We start from the raw sequence: 21,082 nt of genomic DNA, 5'->3' as shown, positions 1-21,082 counted from the left end.
CTGAAATGTTGAAATAATGAGGTGAAATAAAGCAACTTTGCGAATACAAATCTCATTAAGATGGATTTTGCCCCCTACATTGGTGCTAATAGGATTAAATCATCGTCTATCTCATAAGATACAATTCTTCTTCAAAATTAATATAGCACAATATTAATTTTGTCAAAGGAATCAACGCTCGACTATATTCTTTTAGAACGGAAGACATCGAATACTAAATACCAAACACGAAACTCAAAAATATTTGAACTTTATTTTGACACAATTTGAAGAAGGAAAGAATTAGAAATCAATTATATAAAATTATTTGGAGTGAAGAAAATAGAATTAGCAAAGTCATATTTATAGATTTTTATGTATCTATTCGAATGGTCGCATCTTTTGGTACAAATTATTTTAACCATTAGATCGTATTGTTCACGATTGATGGTCTAGATTATACTGTATCAAAAGGTCATAACTTTTCGTTAGGAACCTTTTGCACTTGAATATTTGTATCCAGTCGATGTACGTATTGGAGAGTTTTCCAATCAACCCATTTTAATCATAAACTAACTCAAGATTTCCACACATAAATGAAAGAAGTCAACTTAGAATAAGGGAGACAAAGAATAGTAGAACTGAAATATAATGCATCGGGATTGGTACTTTTCTCTATGAATCTTTCTTAGTTAAATCTATCGAACTCACTTGACTAATTAGTAACGCAAAATTTTGAACTGTTGATAGTTATTTTAAGTGTGGACAGTAGATCAGCATATTATCTCTCATATTAAGTTTTGGTTCTCTATTGTGTTTATTATTTCGACCCTAAACCTTTTTTTATTTTGCTAGTGCGCAAGAGAATTCGCCTAAGTAAAATTCTAGTAGAACCAGCCAAGTTGGCACTCAGATAGGTGATGTTTTGCCAAAAAAATACACTACAATACTCCATTTGTTCTATTTACATGATATAGTCATCATGAAAGGCATAGCTTATCCTAACCAACTTTTGATAGGCAGCACTTATTTGCATCATAAAAATGGAGAGGAGTTAAAACTCTGAAGTGCTTATCATAAATGGGGAGTTAGTTTTTTAGTTCATTTTTATTGTTTCATTTTTCAAACAATGGATTATTTACTTAGTGTGACTCCCAGTGTAAATAAAATGGTCCATGAAGTAGTAAAGTTGCCTGAAATTTCAAATAGTTCTAAAAAACAAGTCAACATTTTTTTTCCAAAACCCAAGCGACTTACCTTTGGAATTTCAAGAGATTATTGAATCTCAACACAATTAATATAACACTATAATAATTTCCTCATAAAACTAAGGAGAATTTTTATAAGTAGTTGTACGAAGAAAAAAAAAAAAAACATTTCCGTTATGTTTAATCAGAAACACCATCAAAATCCAAGTGAGCCTTTTAGGCCTCTGCCTTGATCATATGGAGAGTTTGGCTTCCCTGATCTTGTCTTATAAATAATGCAGTCAAGTATTTTTGAAAAGCAACTAACCTAGAAGTTCTATTTCCATTATAGCTAGAAGAAATTTCATAAAGTGGTAATGACTAATATAACCTCTAATGTTGGATAAATTGGTTTATGATTATATTCCATTCACTAAAATACATACATAACTTTATTTTCTATCGAAATGCAAATTATTAAATATTAATTTAACATACCGGAATCAAGATATGTGCATAAATAATATCGACTTACTAAAATGTTGAAATAAGGACATGAAATAAAGCAGTCATGTGAATGCAAATCTCCTTAAGACACAATTTGTCCCATGTACTGGTGATAACGCGATTAAATAGACGTCTATCTCCTAAGATACAATACCTCTTCCAATATAATATAACACAATATTTAATTTTATCAAGGGAACCAACACTTGACTATACTCTTTTAGAACGGAAGACATCGAATATAAAATATCGAACATGAAATTCAAAACTAATTTGAAAATTATTTTGACATAATTTGGAGAAGGAAGGAATTAGAAATTAATTATACGAAATTGATTTGGAGTGAAGAAAATAGAATTAGATGGGTCATATTTATAGATTTTCTTATGTCTCTTTGAATGGCTGCATTTTTTGGCAACCATTAGATCGCACCCTTTCATGATTTATCCTCTAGATTGCACATTATCAAAAGATCATGCCTTTTCATTTTGCACCTTTGCACTTGAATAATCGCATCAAATTAATGTACGTATCGGAGAGTTTTCCGATCCATACATTTTAATCATAAACAAACCCGTAAGTACATAAATGAGAAAAATTGACTTAGAACAAGGAAGACAAAGAATGCTACCACTGAAATATATTGCATCAGGATCGATAGCTTTTGTTTTAAATCTTTTTTTAGTAAGAATCTATTGGACTCCCTTGGCTAATCAGTAAATATGGTCGACCACTATTTTAAGCCTAAACAATAGATGAAACACATTATCTCTTATATTATGTTTTGATCCTCTATTATTTTTATTATTTCAGCCCTAAACCTTTTAGATTCTCTATTGTGTTTTGATTATCTACTTTACAATTTGTAAGATATAATCATTCAATCAAAGCATAGCTTATCTTAATCAATCTTTAGTAGGGAACAATTATTTGCATCATACAAATGGGGAGGAGTTAAAACTTCAAAGTGATACTTATTGAGTCCATCAAAGTAGATTTCCTACTGAACCTAGTCCGTAGAACCTTTAGTTGACACGTTAGGTTTCCATTAGGCTGATCCATTAGTTTAAAATGTCATTTTACTTGATGCGCAATCTATACTCTCTAAATAAACATTTGTAAACGGATCTGATAGGTTATTCTTCGATTAAAAAAAAAATCATTCAAGTTTAATTATTGAATGGTATTATGTCACAGTGTATATTTCAAGACTTATCATTATACACGACATCTGTTCCATTCCATTTGTAGCCAGTTGTCTCGATGAAATGATATAACAAGCACAAATTGACACCAATGAGAAAATCCTTCGAAAAAATTTGAACTTATTATGCTTCCTTCCAGCTTTACTAAAACCTCTAACCCAATCTTACAATTATCAAGTTGTTTGGTGGATCAAGGAATAGATTTTGAATCCTTGCATTGGATATCGAATTTTTAAATATCATACGCTTTTTAAATTTAATAAAGTATGCATTATAGTGTAATTTATCATTTTGAATATTCTTCAAATATCTTCATATTCTAATTTGAGGCAAGCAATGCCACCCCCAACAAATCACGGGGTGCATCGAACTTAAAATGAGAATGTTATGCAAATAACCATCCCACCGCCACGACATTGAATAGGACTTGACTTAGAAACATAATATCCATATAACTATACAAAGTTCAATATATCATCAATTATGTTTATCTACGGGACAAATAATTTTATTTCACCTCTAGTCAACACATAAATGACTAAGAATCCATGTCCTACAAAAATTCACACACTTTTATATTCAGGATTGTCAAATACAAAATAAATTGAAAAACCATTTTCTTATTTTAAAGAAATTGTAGCCCCGTTTTGAATTGAAATGGATCCAACATTAATTGGAACATGTAGATTTGACAACAATCAATATATAGACTCGGAGTTTTCAGTTGCACCCCGTTGGTCGACTCGAGCCATGTCAAAAAAGATTGGCGTGTACAGAACACATAACTATATTTTACATGCTTTCTCCTTGTTGGTACGTCAATTATCCTTGTCAAAGGACAATTTTCCTAGATGATCATTTGTTTTTTAAGGAAAATTGAATTAAATCTTCTAAGAACCCAAATTCAATGAACTATATTTTACCTTCATTAACGAATTTGCAAACATAAATGCAAAACCATCTGAGGTGAATAGCCACTCCTATCACGAACCAAAATGAAAGGTTAATTTACTATAATTTTCTAAATTCTCAGCATGCTTTAGAATACATTAAAATTTAACTTCTTCACTTATAAAAGAAAATAATTGCTTTTGAGATTATCATCGTTTCAAAAAAATTGTTAAAACCGTGCATTGTTACTGTGGATCTACCGAATGCAAACTTGACATGACCGTCTCAAATCACCCAAACGTGATGTGTGCCGATAATAGATGTTGACTAGATTTCAAATTTATCACCAAGTCTAACTATGAGTTACTATAAAAAAATGCACCAAAATCAAATGCTTATTTAAAATATAATACGGTGGGTCCAAATTATTTATTTTGTGCTTCATCAATATGAACCATAACACTCAACATGTCGTGTGGCTATCACTTCAAAATCAATAGGCTCCTCAAGCTATAAAGAATCATTGCTACTTGTAGAAAAATCATGAGAAAATATATGAGTTGATAATTTAGTAAATGAAAATTTTCAAAAATAATTATGCTTTCTCATTTATACAATTTTATCGAAATTCAATTTCACATTGCTTCAACAGTTCACTGTATAACATCAAATAAGAATAGTCAAATGTGAGACAGTCTCATAATACTGAAATATATAATCTCATAATCATGATATAATCCTCAACTCAAATTTATAAATCATCTCATCATACCACATGTAATCCACCAAAAATGTACTCTCTAACTGAAATACGTAATCACCGCCTCATACTAAAAACTTTCGTCAAACTTTCGTCAAGGGCCTTTGCCCCCCCCCCCCCCGCGGGAAAAAAAAAGAGTCTCAATACCTCTGATAAATAATTTTAAAACACAGTCAAGGCCCCTTCATCAATGGTCCAAGATCCCTCAGTGTAATATAGAACACGACCAAGGCCCCTCAATAAACTAGAAAAAATATATAATTATGGGTACTTTTCTGATCGATTTCAATATCACGTCTCATATTCCAATTCACAAATGTGCCTTATACAATCTTAGAAATTCCACATGTATCATAGTGAAAGAAACTTTCACGGTAATCATATAATTCATAAGTAATCCATGTAGAACCTTTCTAATTTCACATATTGAACCTTTCATAATAATCATGTCATTATACAAGAAATTCACATAATTGCACATAATTTAATAATATACTTAATTTATAAATACTTCGAAATTATTTAAATTTTTTCACTCACAGAACTATGTACGCAAAATCAACTTGATTGGTAAGTTATCCGATATACGTATCGTGCTTGAATTATGATATAATGTTTAGATTAACAATTAACCATTTTAGGTAACTTCAAAAATTAAATAGGGGATACAAAATCCTAATCCATTTATACTTGAGCAATTTTCCCAATTTCTTTAATCACTTAAGGTATTTTTCTTCCTTTTCACTTAGTTTCCTAGGTTAGTATACTTAATTCCATAGTTCCCTTTACTTGAAATTGAATTTAATCTAATAATCTAACAACCCAAAAATTAAACATAACTATTCATTAAGTACCTTTTTACTTACCTTTGAATTGAAGAATTCAAGCATAATAGTAGGAAGTACTTATTTTCTAACAAGTTTGACGAACTTTCCTATTTTTTTTCTTCCTCTCTCTCTCTTTTATTTTTTTATTTTTTTCTCTTTCTTTTCTCCCCACTCTCGTTTTTTTCTCTGGCTGTGTGTGTGTGTCATGAAATGGATTAAATTTGGTGGATATCCATTTCAATACACCACCGCCTACCTTTTTCAATTGTTATTGGTTTTCTTCTTCTTCTTCCTCTTTTTTTTTTTTTTTTTTTTTTTTTTCTTTTTTTTTTTTTTTTTTTTGGCATGACATTTTTGACTTTTTTTTTTGTTTCATTAATTAATATATTGCAATCATGATCTCGAATATTACCCTTTTCTTGGTAATAATATAATAGTCCGTTTTTAGACCAGCATTATTGACGATCCATTTGAATCTTCCGTGAAATGTAAAAAATGAACCAACAATTTGTTTTTAATTCACATTATCTTTCATCGAAAGCATACTGCAAAGTTTATATATCTCAAAATAGTAGCATGGAACATAATAACTTGCATTTTATATTCATTTATGCAATCATAAGGGTTCAAGAATAAATGAAGTATATTTCACAACATATGCTCAATGGCCAAACGTAAATCATGCACTTTCGATTAAATATAAGATAAATTACATGACTTCCTCATGTGCATAAACATTAACTTTGAAACTTAAAGGTGAATGAAGAATTCAATCTCACATTAATAATTTTTGTGAATCTACTCATTCATACATTTGGTAAAATTCATGTACATCCACTAGAAAATCTGTCTATTGACAATAATTAAAGAATACCTCATGTTAGATTTTGAGTTGGTGATTCTGTGAACAAAAGGATCAAATTGTAAAGGTTCAAAATTAAGGGTCAAATTGTTTGTTTTTAAAGTTCAGGGGTCAATTTGTACATGTTTAAATGTCAAGGACCATGTTGCAATTTTGTAAAATTGTGTTAGGGTTTGAGTTTGGGAAAAAGGGAAGAAGTGTCATCTAAGTTTCGCTAGCTGCTCGCCAGGAAATTGCTCGAGTGTAAAAAACAAAGACCTCGTTGCCAGCTCATCACCACTGCATTGGTCGAGCGAAACATTGTCGCTAACTTTTTCACTCGAGCGACACTACTATCTGGAGAAATCCTATTTTGTGATTTTTGAGATTTTGACTCAACCCACACTACCCAAAACTTGTCCTATATATTCTAGTGCGCCGTATTCTTTCATTTTCAGAGGATTAAAGAAAAAGAACATTTCCTACACCTTACTACATTGATTCAATCCCGCTATCCCGTTGGTGCACTCATTTAAAAACATCAAATCCACATCCATTAAACACCAAAACTGTCTTTCCAAAACATATGTCAAGAGTTGAAGATCAAAAAAGGAGATCGGAATTCCAATTGTTGGAGAACAAAGAGTTCTAGGAATTCGCAAGAATAGATGGAATCAAGAGCCATGAGTTTGTGCAGAAGCACGCATTCTAGGAGGGTTTGGCAAATAGTCAGGAGGTCAAGAAAAACTAGAATTGGTTGAGTTTGGAAAACTATAAGTTGATTTTTTTTTTTTTAATGGTGGATTCATACTGGCTTGGTCCCGAAATTTTTAATCCCGCAAGGGGTTTTCTCCGTCATCAAATTCTCCAATACTTTAAATCTTTGCAATTTACTATTTTGTGACAGTTCAACATAGAGCAGTAATTCATGTGAATATATATGGACTAAATTAATAATTGTGACTTGTTGCAATTATTAATTGGCTATTTAAAACTCCACAAAAACACCTATTCACCCCCTCTAAGTGTTATTTGGGTTTAACTGTGTTATTTCACCTCAAATACAGTATGTAAACAATCCGGCGCATTTTCTTTTTCATTCTCAATAGCCATACTTTAGGTTGATTGTCCATATAAATTTCTCTTGCATATAAATTTGGAATGCAAGTTCAATTCCAATAATCTAGAACGTGATTATTGCAAAATACTAGACCTAATCGATATTAATTAATAATTGATTGAGCCAAAGGGCTCACAAGCAAAACAAAATCTGCCCTCCAGCTCATGAAGGAGGTAACATTCAAAACTTCAGTCCGTCGCTTGGAGTTCTTGGCTATATTGGCACAAAACTAAAACTTATGCTCTGTAACAACCTTGACCAATGTATTGGCAATATTCTTGTCGGTATGAAAAGTTTCCAATTGCAAAGGTTTTTCCTCAAGTGCCTCATGGATCCAATGACACATTGCCTTGAAGTGTTTGGTGCAAGAATGATGAGTAGAATTCTTACTTAACTCAAACGCCCTTTGGGTATCACAAAAATGGCGTGGTCACTTTGCTTCATAGTGAGCTCTCAAGATACCATTTCATCCACACCTTCTCGTTTCCTGCTTTGGTAATTGAAATTCATTCGCCCTTGGCAGTGGATAATACTACATATTTTTGCAATTTTGGCTATTAAGAAACAACTCCCCCGACAAAAATAAGACAAATACTCTTGTTAAGAAACAACTCTCCCTCCAAAAATAAACAAACATTGAATTGAGTAAACGTGTTTAGATCTAAATTCAACTTCCATTGAGTATATTATTAAGCCCTTGTTTGAGCCCCATTCTTTTGAAAAAATACATTTTTCAATAGTGTTTTGACATCATTTCAACCACACATTGTTCAATAAAATAATATTAAACGCAAATTTATAACTTTTCCTTATTTTTTAACCACACATTTTTCATCAATACACTATTCAAAACTTCTTTCTTTCTTTCAAAATGGGGCTCAAACAAGGGCTTAATTTTTGATTAAAATAAAATGAAAGATTAATATAAAGTATATGAGATCACATTCATAGAAACAAGATTTAAAGTAATGAACAAGAAGAGAAACTGACAGAGGAATTACCCGAGCCCACATACCGGGTTCCCAAAATTCCAACAAGAAATTCAAAATTGACCAAACAGGGTTAAAGCACACCATGTACCAGAATCTACACCAAATACTTGAGCCGAAGGCCTCTTGCTAAAACTGACACCTTCAAATAACCCAAAAGCATTACCTACATCTGTAACTCTATACCTACGCTCTATGAGTCCTACCCTAGCATTTGAATACGATGTAATCGCTAAAATTGGTGACAAAGCAGAATCACCAACACTCTCTCGAGTAGTGTTGTGAACTGATTTAAAGCCAATTAAAAGAGATATTGTACCAAACTGAATGTCCAGTACTATACCAAATCTATCCAAATGTCTCTTAACTAGTTCTACATGCCCCTGCAAGATGTACAGCTGAGACTTTTTCTGTCCCTCTAGTACAATTTGAACATACCTTCGAACTTTCAAGACTCCACCTCCACCTCCACTAGAGAACTTATACCCATTCGAATCCAGGGTAATCGACGAGATTAGATTCTTCCTTAAGTCTGGAACGTGTCAAACTTGGACAAGAATTCTAACTATCTAATCCTGCATCCTCAACCTGACTCAACTGATTCCAGCTACCCTACAAGGGTGGTTATTTCTTATGACAACTTTACCTAGCTTTACCGTCTCATATGGTTCAAACTAAGCCTTATTGGGACACATATGAAATGAACATGCTGAATCTAGAATTCATTTCTCGTCAGGCTTAGATTTCATGTTAGATACAGTTAACGACACATTTTTGCCATCCGTAAAGTCCTCGAAAATATTGATCTCGTCCAAATTATCTGATTGCGTTCCATGATTTGCGGCTAAATTATCTTTAGCTTGCAACTTATCGCAATCCTTCTTGATATGTCCTTTCCTCCTGCAATAGAAGCAATACAGAATGCTGATGTTCACCCTCAAACTATCCCTCCATCTATCACCATGAGACACCAGAGCTTCCTTATTCCTATATGTAGCTCTAGTTAGATACTTCATCTTTTCCTTTAAGAATAAAGAATTGTAAACATCGTCAATGGTAAGTGTGTCATGACTGTACAAAATCATGTCCTGAAATGATGAATACGAAGTGGGCAATGAGCATAATAGGATCGAGGCTAGATCCTCTTCATTATACTTAACCTCTTAACTTTTCCACATCAGGGTCAATTTTCTTCAACACAGCCAGGTGGTCTTTTAATGATCGTCTTTCTGCCATGCACTGGGAATACAATCTCTACTATACAGTTTGCTCAAAAAACTTGTGGTCATGCATAACTGCTCCAGTTTCAATAAAAAAGCAGCAGATATTTTCTCCTTCAATACATCTTGAAAAATATTATTGGAGAGATGAAAATGTATCTACGATAGGGCCTTCTTATCCTTTAGTTGTTTCTCCTCCATCGTCCATGTTGTTGGCATCTTATAGAAACACAAAAAAGCATAGTCCAAATCTATCTATGCCAAAACAACTCTCATTTTTTTTACTTATCAGGAAGAAAATCTTATATTGCGATCCAGGAGCAAAATATCATACTTCAAAGCAACAATCTCTAGAAAACCTCAATCATACCACATAGTCTGTGCTATGATGCCACTTGTTGGAGGCAGAACAACAATAAACCACGAGTTGATGGAGAACCGTCTATGAAGTATACAAGATCAGAATCACAGGAACAAGATTTAAAGTAAAGAATGAGAAGAGAAATAATGTTCTATTAATAATAGCTAGAGAGAGAATACAAAGAACTGGTCTAATCCCTATATGCAGAGTTGTATACGACATAAAATACCAAAATTTTTCTTATTATGATCTCTTCTAATCCGACACATATTCCAACTCCCAATGGGGCTTCCAAATAGAAATTTAACTAGAATTTGACAATTAAACTTGAATAAGATTTCACAATAGCATTCCAATTATAATTCCTCTTGATGTGCACTTCAATTAGAACTCTACAATTATTTCAACAAGAAATTCGGGTCACAACCAAATCTAACTGTACTTGAGTTAATATCTAAGTTCAACTTATTGACAATATTAAATAAAACATATATTCCTTTTTACCAAAACAAAAGAAACTTATTTTTGCAAATTGTCATTATTTTTGTTCTAGTAAATGGTTGTTTGATTAGAAGAGACTTATTTATTTTTCTGAATAAATGCAAGTTCAGTTATGTAAAGTTGAATGGCACATCCAAGCTAGGCAGGCACCCACCAAACAACTTCCACTTGAAGATCTTAATTTTATTAAATGGACAAATAGAGTTACTTATTTCGACAAAGTTTAAGGGCCTATTGCATTAGCACTTTTGAGAAATTACTTTTTCCTTGTAATGATGATTGCATGAAACAAAATCTACTTCCTCAAATCTTGATGATAAATTTCAACTTGGACTTGAATTCAAGTTATCGAAAAAAATAAATTTAACATTTAGAAATAAATTCAAGTTAGAGTTTCCAACCTTCAATGAGAGTGGCACTTGGATCCCCAACCTACCAATGTGGCATGTGGGTTCACAACCTTGCAACACATACAAGTGTGATCCTCACCTGGTTTAAATATATGTGTTATATGCTCTAGGTCCAATCAATTTTGGACATAAGCACTTTTAATATATAGTTGATACAATTTTAAGACAGATCTATTATTTAAATAATATTCAATTAAATTAAATAACAAAGTCTGGAAATTCAAATCTTGATAATTTATTAATCACAAGGAGTTGTGATTTTGAGATACAAATTACATATGATTGAATTTTAAATTATCCGTGTAGTAAGTAATAACGAGAAATGTATATCGTTATTACGGATAGACCATCAAGTGTGGCACTTCTTACTTGCGAAGTGTGAAGTAAGTAACCGATCTCACAAGCTAAAGTGTAGTGACACCTAAATGAACACGTGGATATTTTGTTATAGAACAAAATATTTGAGACCCATTGCCTTATATGCGGACAATCATACTTTGGTCATGTTGGATGTTGGTCCGCCAAGGGCCCTATAGGTATTATTTGAGTATATCAAGAATCATGTGAAGGTTCTGAATGAACAATGAAGGATTCGTCACTCTTAGATAGTAAGAGATTATAATCTACATTTCATTCAGTTAAGTCGATAATGAAATCATTGGTCAAGGTGTACTCATAAGTCGAAAAGGAGTTTTCAACTTATATTAAATTAATAGTGGAATGAAAAATATGATCTATTGACACTCATCCGTATCTCGTAATCGATCGGATCATATTGACGAAAGAATTATAATTTCATGGTAAACGAACAAGTTTGGTTTGTCCACGTGACAATTCCCATCACACATATTGTTAGATGTCAATATGGGATGGCAAATGGGAATTGGTGATAAATTAAAAGGGTGTTTGTGTTTTAATTTATCGATTTTGATTAGATCAAAATAATAATCTACGTCGTTAGTAATCGTGATTGGAACCTGATGGGTTGCACACAAAAGGAGAATTAGAAGATTGTGTTTTTACCAACCAATTAATGAATTTAACAAGTATTGGATAAATTGATTAATTGGATCGCTTATTGATATGCCCAAATTAATTAATTGGACAATTAATTCATTGATCAGATTAACTAAATATTGGATTGGGCTAGGACACAAGCAAAGCCCATTTCGGCTTATATAAATAAGCAGCTAGAATTTAGAATTTGTAGAGATTTTTTATTATTCTTACTAGCACAAGAAAAGAAAACCCTCGTTGTCTCACAATCTTGTTCCCTGAGTGGATTTCTATTGGAGGCCGAACAATTGAAGAGCTATAAGTGGTAGATCAAGTTTGTTGGAATGAAAGAAATGCAAAGGAGTTTGCAAATTTCAACAAAGGCATATTTTATATCACAGTTCTATCTAAACACAAAGTAAATTCTTTGTGAGAATTGAAATTTGTTTTATTTTTCGCTGTGTATGATTAAGTGAATTCCCAACATTAAACTCTTAATCAAAATGTCAATATGTATCGAAAATGAAATGAACAAGTAAATGGACGACTTTTTATGTTGTGGTGTGCAAAGTGTGTTTGTTTCGATGGTGGGCAAATTGCATTGTTTTCGAGGTCTGTTTGGATTGTGTTAGCAAAAATGTTAACTTATCTAAATTTTGGTGTTAGCATTTTTTTCATGTTTGTTATTTTTTTATTGGTTCTTCATTATTGTTGTTGTTGTTTCTGATGTTGTTTTTGTAAATCATCAATTTGAACAAGTGGTAGTAGAGGTATTTGCAAAAATTATATATATATATATATATATATATAAGGATGAGTAAAGTGTCAATCATAGGTTTGGCCTATTAAATATCAATCAAAATTGCTCCTATCTTATTTGAAAAAATTTAAAAACTCAAATTTGTGGACGATTTTAAGCTAAACTAAAATTTAAAGAAAGCAATTAATGAATTTGAATTTCACAACTTTGATTTGAAGAAAAAAATAAATAAATAAAGAAAAGATGGTGAAATGTAGTGCAAGGAATCATGATTTCACAATAGTTTGTCCTATTTTAATTCACTTGTCAGAATAATACAATAATTATTCATGTCTCCAACTAAATTTCTCTAGTTCAATGAAAAATCTCTGTCAAATCATATGTGGTTATCTGAATTAGAAATTTCATTAGAATTACGACATAAAAAGATGCATTCCATGTCTAAAATACTCTAGGATCGAAAAAGGTGCAATGCCATGTAGTCATACATCGGATAATCAATGATGAATTAAAACTGAGAGTAATAGACGTGCTTAAAATTTATAGGATTAGTCATAAGCTTGACTTTCTTGCACTTTAGAAAAGCAAACACCTAAAACTTAGCCTTTGTTCCCATTCCTGAAAAACTTACTAATATTTTTGTTTTCTATTGGGTCAAAGTTAAATATCTTGCTTATTTACGAAAAAGAGTGTTATAATAAAACGTGCTAATACCATGCATAAATCATTTAAAGCCAGCTACTAATAAAGTCAAACAACAGCTCAATGGATAGGCATCAAATTAGGGCCATGTTTGACTCTCATTAAAACAAAACTCCTAGTTTTTCATACTCATTTTTAACTACATATTCACACAATAAAATATACTATACATAAACCCTAAATCTTTCCCCACCTTTTAACTACACATTTTCCGAAAAATCAGTATTCATAACATCATTTTTTTTTTCCAGTTTCTCTTTATAATGGCCATCAAATAGGGGCAAAATAATATTTGCACCAAGATTACATAATACTCAATCAAGACTAAAGTTACCAATGGTGCATTGTGTAATAAAATCTTCTCTATCTTTCATTTTGGAGGATAGCTCATTTTTGTTGACGATATTGATACGTAATTTCTTGAACACCTCCAAAAATTTTATGAATTGTTTATCTAATGTGTGCTTCTACAACCTTTACAGAAATAAAATAGAGAGCACATATGCTTTGATAAAAATAACTCTCTTCACTCAGAAATCAATTTTTTTTAACTATTCTTTATGCTTGTTCAAATGTTTCCATTTGCTTCTCATCAATCGTGTATATTTTACTATCACTTGACCATAATTCCTTGTAATCGAGCTATACTTTTGGTGGTAATGGCTTGTACCAACTCTTTTATATTAGTTCCACTGTTGCTTGGAAGAGGTATATTATTATCTTTCCTAGCTACATCATCCAAGCCAGTTGACATACTTGCTTGTCGAGATTTTGATTCATGCCTACTAACTTCAAGAATTTATCCTTGACTTCACATGAATTGCTGAGTATTTAGAACAAGTTTATTTGTTGTTTTGGAAACCCACGTGGAGTTATTTTAGCAGCATTCTAATTATCCCTCTACGAGAAATTTGGATGGTTCCTCTAGTTTGAATTGTATGTTTTTGAATAAGGGTAGTTGTGCTAGCTGTTGTCGATTTTATATTCCGTAAGTATATGAAATGTAACAAGTAATATAATGGACCTTAGAGTTTGGACATCGTTACCACGAGGACTAATCTAACCGATGATTAAATTATTCCTTACTTCAATTTGATTGAAAACAAGTTGAATGTGTTATTTTCTATTTATGATTTTTTTTATTTTAAATATATTAAAATAAAAATTATGCTTTTTATTGTGACGATGGTTTCAAGTGTTATGATTCACGAGTTCACCATAACTATCCTCTTAATCTCAATCACCAAATCTTGTACAATTGATTATTTTACTTGATCATATTCTACAAACAAATTCAATTTATGTCTTTTGAGTTCAAATTGATTCTATTTAACCAATTCTATCTTCATATATATGTGAATCCAAATACACATTCATTAAAAACATAAAATCTCTAAAAATTCGTGTAAGGACAACATTAACTAGAAAGTGCCTCTACGCTTTTATACTACTCTTTTACTTTTACCACGTGGTGTGAACAAATAATCCACCTCTCGACACAACAATCACTCACAAAATCAATGAATTAGTGGCCAATTAGTCCAAGCATTAATAATATAAGTAAAAATAATTCACAACATTAATTAGAGATTTAAAACTTTTAATTAAAATTAAGGTTCAAAATTAGGTTACAATCATTCATCCTAATTAATTATTTAATTACACATCATGGAAGAATAAAATAAGAATGAATCAAATATCACTGGATTTTAAGGATAAAATGGTAAAAAGATTAAGATCTTGCACCAAGAATCTGTATTGTTCTTGTAAAATTTTGAAACCCTACTTTCTTCACTGATTTCTTGATTACTTCCTCCTTTTGACCTTGTGTAATATATGTATAATAAATTCCCTACAAGCCCAGGCTTAATATATCTCTTCAAGCCTCATTTTAATTGTTGAACTAAAGAATTTATTTATAGAAAAAGATTTAGGCAAAATCCTTGTTCTATTTGATTTACATCAAAGAGTTTGAGAAGAAAAATGAAACAAACCACTTTTCCAGTTGAACTCCTTTTCTTATGTGATTTTAGTTGTTTCTTCTAATATTAGCAATAATTCCTTTTCATTCTAAAATCATTGTAGCTAACCTTTGGCAGGTTTCAAAAGTTTATAATTTAGTCACCAAACTTTTCAATTATCGAATTTAACTTCCAAAACTTAAGAACTTGTACCGAATGCTCAGTTAATACTTCCAATTGATCTCTTGCATTTTCATTAATCTTCAGCAATCCCGCTACTCAGCCAGGTTTAAAACCAGGCTTGGGAACATGTAATAAAAAGGAACCTATTTATGTCAAACATTTAAAGCCCAAAATTCAACCGACTATTTCTTGGTTTTTTCTTCCATAATCTCCGACGTTTATTAACACACATTCGAGAAGCCGTCGACATTTCAATTCTCTCTTTGTAACTTGATAGTGAGTTATTTCCAGTCTTCATATCAAGGTAAATGAAAAGGGTTTTTTATGATGTTCCTTCCAGTGTTAGAGTTGAGGGGTTTGTTAAATTTGCTGTCTAATTCACATATAGGTGGTGGTATGAAGGCAATTTTGTTGATCTTTTTTCTTGAATGTGTAATGGAGAATTCTTGTTGGGTTACAGTATACCCTATACCTGTGTATTGAAAATTAAATGTTGGTGGCATTTGAATTTTCCGTCGTCAAAATTGGAGTAGAGTGTAGACACTTCAATATTGGGCATAATTTTCTGTTTAACTAATTGCACGTTTTCTTTGTCTGAAATTATTCAAACTTTTATTACGGTTTATTTCATTTTATTCTTTGGCGTGTGTTGTTCCTCTAATGGGTTTAGTGTTGCAACCTTGGGAGTTTTAATTCCTGTTTCTTCCATAAGGCACTTCGATGATGAATGTTTATCGATTAGCTGAAGGGGCTGAATAAGAGCAGTTTATTAAGGTATTGAAAATGCTATGTCCTTTGGTAATTGACTTGTTTGCTGTGATTAGGTAGTGGTCGATGTGTCTAGGTAGTCTTGTAGTTGTGATTTCGTATAATTCATTTTCAAAAATGACTCTTAATTAGCCTATTTGGTTGGGTATTCACAGTTTGTGGATTTCTTGAATTGATAAATGTTGTCTACTTTTTATTCCCATAGTAGAATGCCCAAAAGGAACTCCGGAGTCTATCATAGTTGTAAAGCTAAAGACCATTTGTTTGCCAAACGCAAAAGAAAACGTCCTTGCCCAAGATGTAAGTACAGATTTGAGAAATGTTTTGTGGTGGAGAGGAGAATCACAATAAGGGAAAACTATTCCTTTGCTGCCGTCGAAATTGTGGATTTTGGGAGTGGGTCGTAAAAGAAGACTCAAGCAGTCAATGTAGTAGCAATAGCGTGAAGGTCGTTAATCCCACGATGAATAACACTGATGAAGTAATGTCCCGCATGTTCAAATCTTGGGTAAGGATAAGTGACGAAGAGGAGCTCCAGATTTTGGTGAACGTGAACATCAAGATGGAGAAAACTGTTGCAGACATGGACGCTAAAGGGAAGCGACCAGCTTGATTGAAGATACTTATCGAAGCTTTTGTCAATGAAAACTGAATCAGCTTGTCCTTCATTATTTCTAGAGGCCGAAAGTCTTGTATGTGATGAATTAAGTCAAGTAGTTGAGCTTTGTGGTGCGAGGTTGTAGATCATCATAGCTTTGTATAGAAACAACCTTCTTTTGCAAACATTCTGACTATGCCAATTACGTGCACTTTATGCTAATTTATTGTTTATGCATTCCAAGTTGACAAGCTTAAGTGAAGAAAACATTGCTACAAACACATGAGAACAGCTAGTAGCATCCAAAATTCAATCACATGGGAGACCACATGCAATCTCCTACATTAGTTGCAATATATCATTAGTTGTATGACTGGAAAAAAAATGATGCAAAGCCGATGAAAATGAAGAAAACAACACCGTTACATAAAAAAGGCAGCAATGATTTTTTGGCTGTGTTGTATTTCCACATGAGACATACGTTTGCTTCCAAGCTCAAAGTCCATATGTCAGAAACTATGAAAACCCACAATCAAGATCTGGGGACCAGCTACAACTTCTAAGTCTTAAAATAATCACAGTGAATGCAAAAAATATTGCTCCAATCTGACTGAAAATGCATAGAATGTGGTCAAGTTCAAGAAATTGAAACACAGCTCGCTGGAAAAAAATAATATTCTATATTCTACGACTTTCTGAATTTAGAAAGTGGAATTTCTTCTAGAAATGGTACATTACAACACAAGCTAAGCTACATAAATAAAATCCTCATCAGATATAACACATAGCCAAATAGAGTGCAATTAACAATTGCTTTATTTAGTTAACCAACCATCGGATATAACAATTGCTTTATTTAGATAACCAACCATAGCAATTACTGCAACAAGATAGTACAAAATACGTCTAAAAATACAGCCCCGGATTTGAAATAAATAGAGCACTACAATGTTGCCAAAATACAATTGCTTGTCTGAATTGAAACAAATATTTCAAAAAATTCCACTAGCACAAAATATAAAGCCCTCGCTTTAGTCATAAGCCACTGCCATCATGATCCAATAAATTTTGATAGTAGTTCGACAATGGTTGACCTACAATAGAATACCATAACAAATAATTAATAATCTGTTCACAACAAAATGAATTTTAAAACCATTTAGCAACACTTGTGTCTAACTTGTGAATTTTGCATACATTAGCCGCGGCTGGAGGGACCAAATTTGCAAATGGTAAACTTTGTGAAAGGGAGAATGGTGTCTGCATGGACAATTGTGACAACGATAATGGTTTCAACACTTCATTGTGCAAGTACGACGTCAGGGTGGACATGGAATATTGCTGAGCCAATTGAAAGTTCATTGCATCATCAGTCATATTCGTATTGCTATTTCTTGGTAGCATATTTGTGGTTGATGTACCGTCAAACTTCATTCACAGTTTTCACTTAGTTTTCAATTTAGACAATTGCAAATATAAATCGACATTCGAGCATACCTTTGCTTTCTTCTATGTCGTCTCCAATGAGCTTTTTTTCTAAGTTTCGTGGGCAACCCTTTCGTCAAGCCAATTTCCGATCAAGTATGCTTCCGCTCGTAGATTTTGATACGCCCACACAATCATTGGGTACCTACACAGTACGCTGCGATATGGGATTAATACCACCACCACCAGATTTTGTGATTTTTATATCTTCACATTTACATTTTATCCACTTCATTATTGTAAGTGACCGCACTTCATCGTCTGCAGCAAGGTCTGCCACTTACGCAAATCCCTTAGACATCTCTTCGTATCTTAATTGTGCAGGAGTATAAGCTAACCCAATGTATTTTACAGCAACTCTCGTGTGTGCTCTACGAAGATCCCTCCTCCATCTCTGCAAAATATACCTCTCCGAAATACAGGTGACATCGTTCCAGTCCAAAACTGCTATTGCATGTCTACATAGTATTCCCCTAAACTCAAACAATTGGCAGCTACAAACAATTTCACAATTATCTCTCACAAATGAGACGATGAATATTTTTCTCTTGCGACGACCATCATACATAATAGTCTCCCGTACGTTGTACGTCATATCATAAGATCCTTTTGGTGTAGATATGATATTACAGTAGAACTAACCTGTTAACTCTTCTTGAACTTCCCTGAATTTCGATATGGTGTAAACTTACCGAAACTATTCCTCCATTTCGAATTATGTTGCACACGGTATCATTTGAGAAAATGACTTGAAATCAGCTTGGAACTCCTTATTGACCTTATTCCACAGGGCACATTTGTATTGTTCGACGAACTGCTTCAACGATATCTTCGAATGCATATATCCATCGAAGAACGCGTTCATACTCTCGCTTCTCTGTGTTGTTGACATTTCTGCCCAAAAAGTGGTTTTCAAAAAATAAGGCACCCAATGCCCTCTATTCTCATATAATCCTAAGAACCAATTATTTTCGTGCAAGCTATAGGTGTTTATCATCGCCATCCAACCTTCTTCAAATTCTTTTTCTGACATGGAATCATGCACTAGCGAATGTATAGCCCCAAATATCAAACCCTTATCAACATGGTATCCAAACTTTTTCGGGAGCTTTTTTAAAATATGCCACAAACACCATCTATACTTCATGTTCGGAAAGACAATCTCAATTGCATTTTGCATGGCTCTATCTTGATCGGTAATTATGGCATGCGGAGCTTTGCCATACATACACTGAAGCCATGTTCTAAACAACCATATGGAGGTATCGATGTCTTCATTCAACACTAACCCACAACCAAGTAATGTTGATTGTCCATGATGAATGACGCCAAGAAAGGGAGTGAATGTCATATCATACTTATTAGTAAGATAAGTGGTATCAAAATTAACCACATCACCAAACTCCTTGTACGCTAGCCTATACAGATTATCTGCCCAGAATACATTTCTTAGTCGCGAATCGTCATCCAAATCCATACTAAAATAAAATCTCGAGTATTGTGCTTGCATTCTTGAAAAGTATGATTGTATTGCTGTAGCATCGCCTTCTCCAAGTCGTAATCGCCTAACTCGTTCGGCATAGTTCAGACAATCCTTTTCAATACAAGTCATGTTCTCATATCCACTGGCTTCCACAACTGTGGAATTGTAACTCTTATGCAAGGGAATCCCTACTACATCATTCACTTCAAGCTTCCTTTTCACATGTGCACACAAAGTTCGATTGCATCGATATAACCTAGACTTAGATGGACTTGTCTCATGATTGTGCTCGAGATAGACTATGTTAATTCACCAGTTTCCCATGATATTTGAAGATGCAGATATCCTGGCTTTACAACCCATCTTCACTGTTGGTTGCGAACTAGTATTACCATTTATTCGTCCTTTATGACTACATGTTAACATCACGTATCGCAATACTCCATCGTCCCCCTTTTTCAAATTCCTTTTTTCACAGAAAAACCAACAGCATAAGCATATTTTTTGTAGAAGTCATACACATCTTCTTCATGCTTAAATAGCATACCCACCTCAGGCACCTCTAACCCATCTCCTCCTGGTGTTTTGTCTTCGACTACATTCATAGACTTCGTAACATTCTCAGTATTAGATTTCATCAAAACGTCAACATACTCATCTTGTACGTCGTCCATACTTTATTTTGCTGCAAAAATAAAAAGGAACCATAAAAAAAAATTCATTATGGCACTAGTTGACAAGAATCATAAAAATTTGAAGGAAAAAACCCCATTTGGCTCTCAATTTGTCTTGTACAATTTCTTTCATTTATTTAATTAATATATGACAAGAACCATAAAAATTTGAAGGAAAAAAACCCATTTGGCTCTCAATCTGTCTTGTACAATTGATTTGAATTCTCTTAATCATATCTACCAGTTCCATATTTTAACATGTTAAGTACATGAGCAGATGAAAATACTGATAACAAACACAAGTAAATTAATTGATTTTTTTCCTCGAATTAAGTGTACAACATATATACAACCAAAAGTTATTGAAGAATTATGATGTGAGCATAATTGTACTTTCATGCACTTACCTCTTGTGCATTTAATGGACAAGCTTGCAACATAAATTTTCAGAAATAACTATAGTGGTGAGTTCCTTGAAGCGTTAGGTGGTATCTCACAAATTTCGAGTCATTTGAAGTATGTTTGATTGTGATGCAGCAGAACTTTTGAAGCAATAAGTATCATGTTATGTGTAGATTAGGGGGACTTATCAAACAAAATTTTCATACACGGAGAGTCTGCTAAGATGCTAAGACGCAGGTAATTAAAAATTTCAGAGCTATTTGAGCTTGCTT

The 21,082-nt window shown here is 32.8% G+C and overlaps 1 protein-coding gene across 1 annotated transcript; it reads right to left on the bottom strand.

Annotated features, from left to right (window-relative positions):
* Positions 1-18,966: 18,966 nt before the first annotated feature.
* LOC111378693 (protein FAR-RED IMPAIRED RESPONSE 1-like) lies at positions 18,967-20,408 on the bottom strand. Its single transcript, XM_023001924.1, has 3 exons — positions 20,219-20,408; positions 20,048-20,102; positions 18,967-19,948 (listed from the first exon to the last, which is right to left on the bottom strand). Exons 1-3 carry the CDS (start codon positions 20,406-20,408, stop codon positions 18,967-18,969), a joined length of 1,227 nt encoding a protein of 408 aa, XP_022857692.1.
* Positions 20,409-21,082: the final 674 nt, after the last annotated feature.

The sequence above is a fragment of the Olea europaea genome, chromosome 3, assembly GCF_002742605.1.
Source record: "Olea europaea var. sylvestris chromosome 3, O_europaea_v1, whole genome shotgun sequence".
Lineage (NCBI taxonomy): Eukaryota > Viridiplantae > Streptophyta > Magnoliopsida > Lamiales > Oleaceae > Olea > Olea europaea.
Note: the sequence above shows the minus strand (reverse complement) of the source record. Positions and strands in the feature narration are given on the sequence as shown.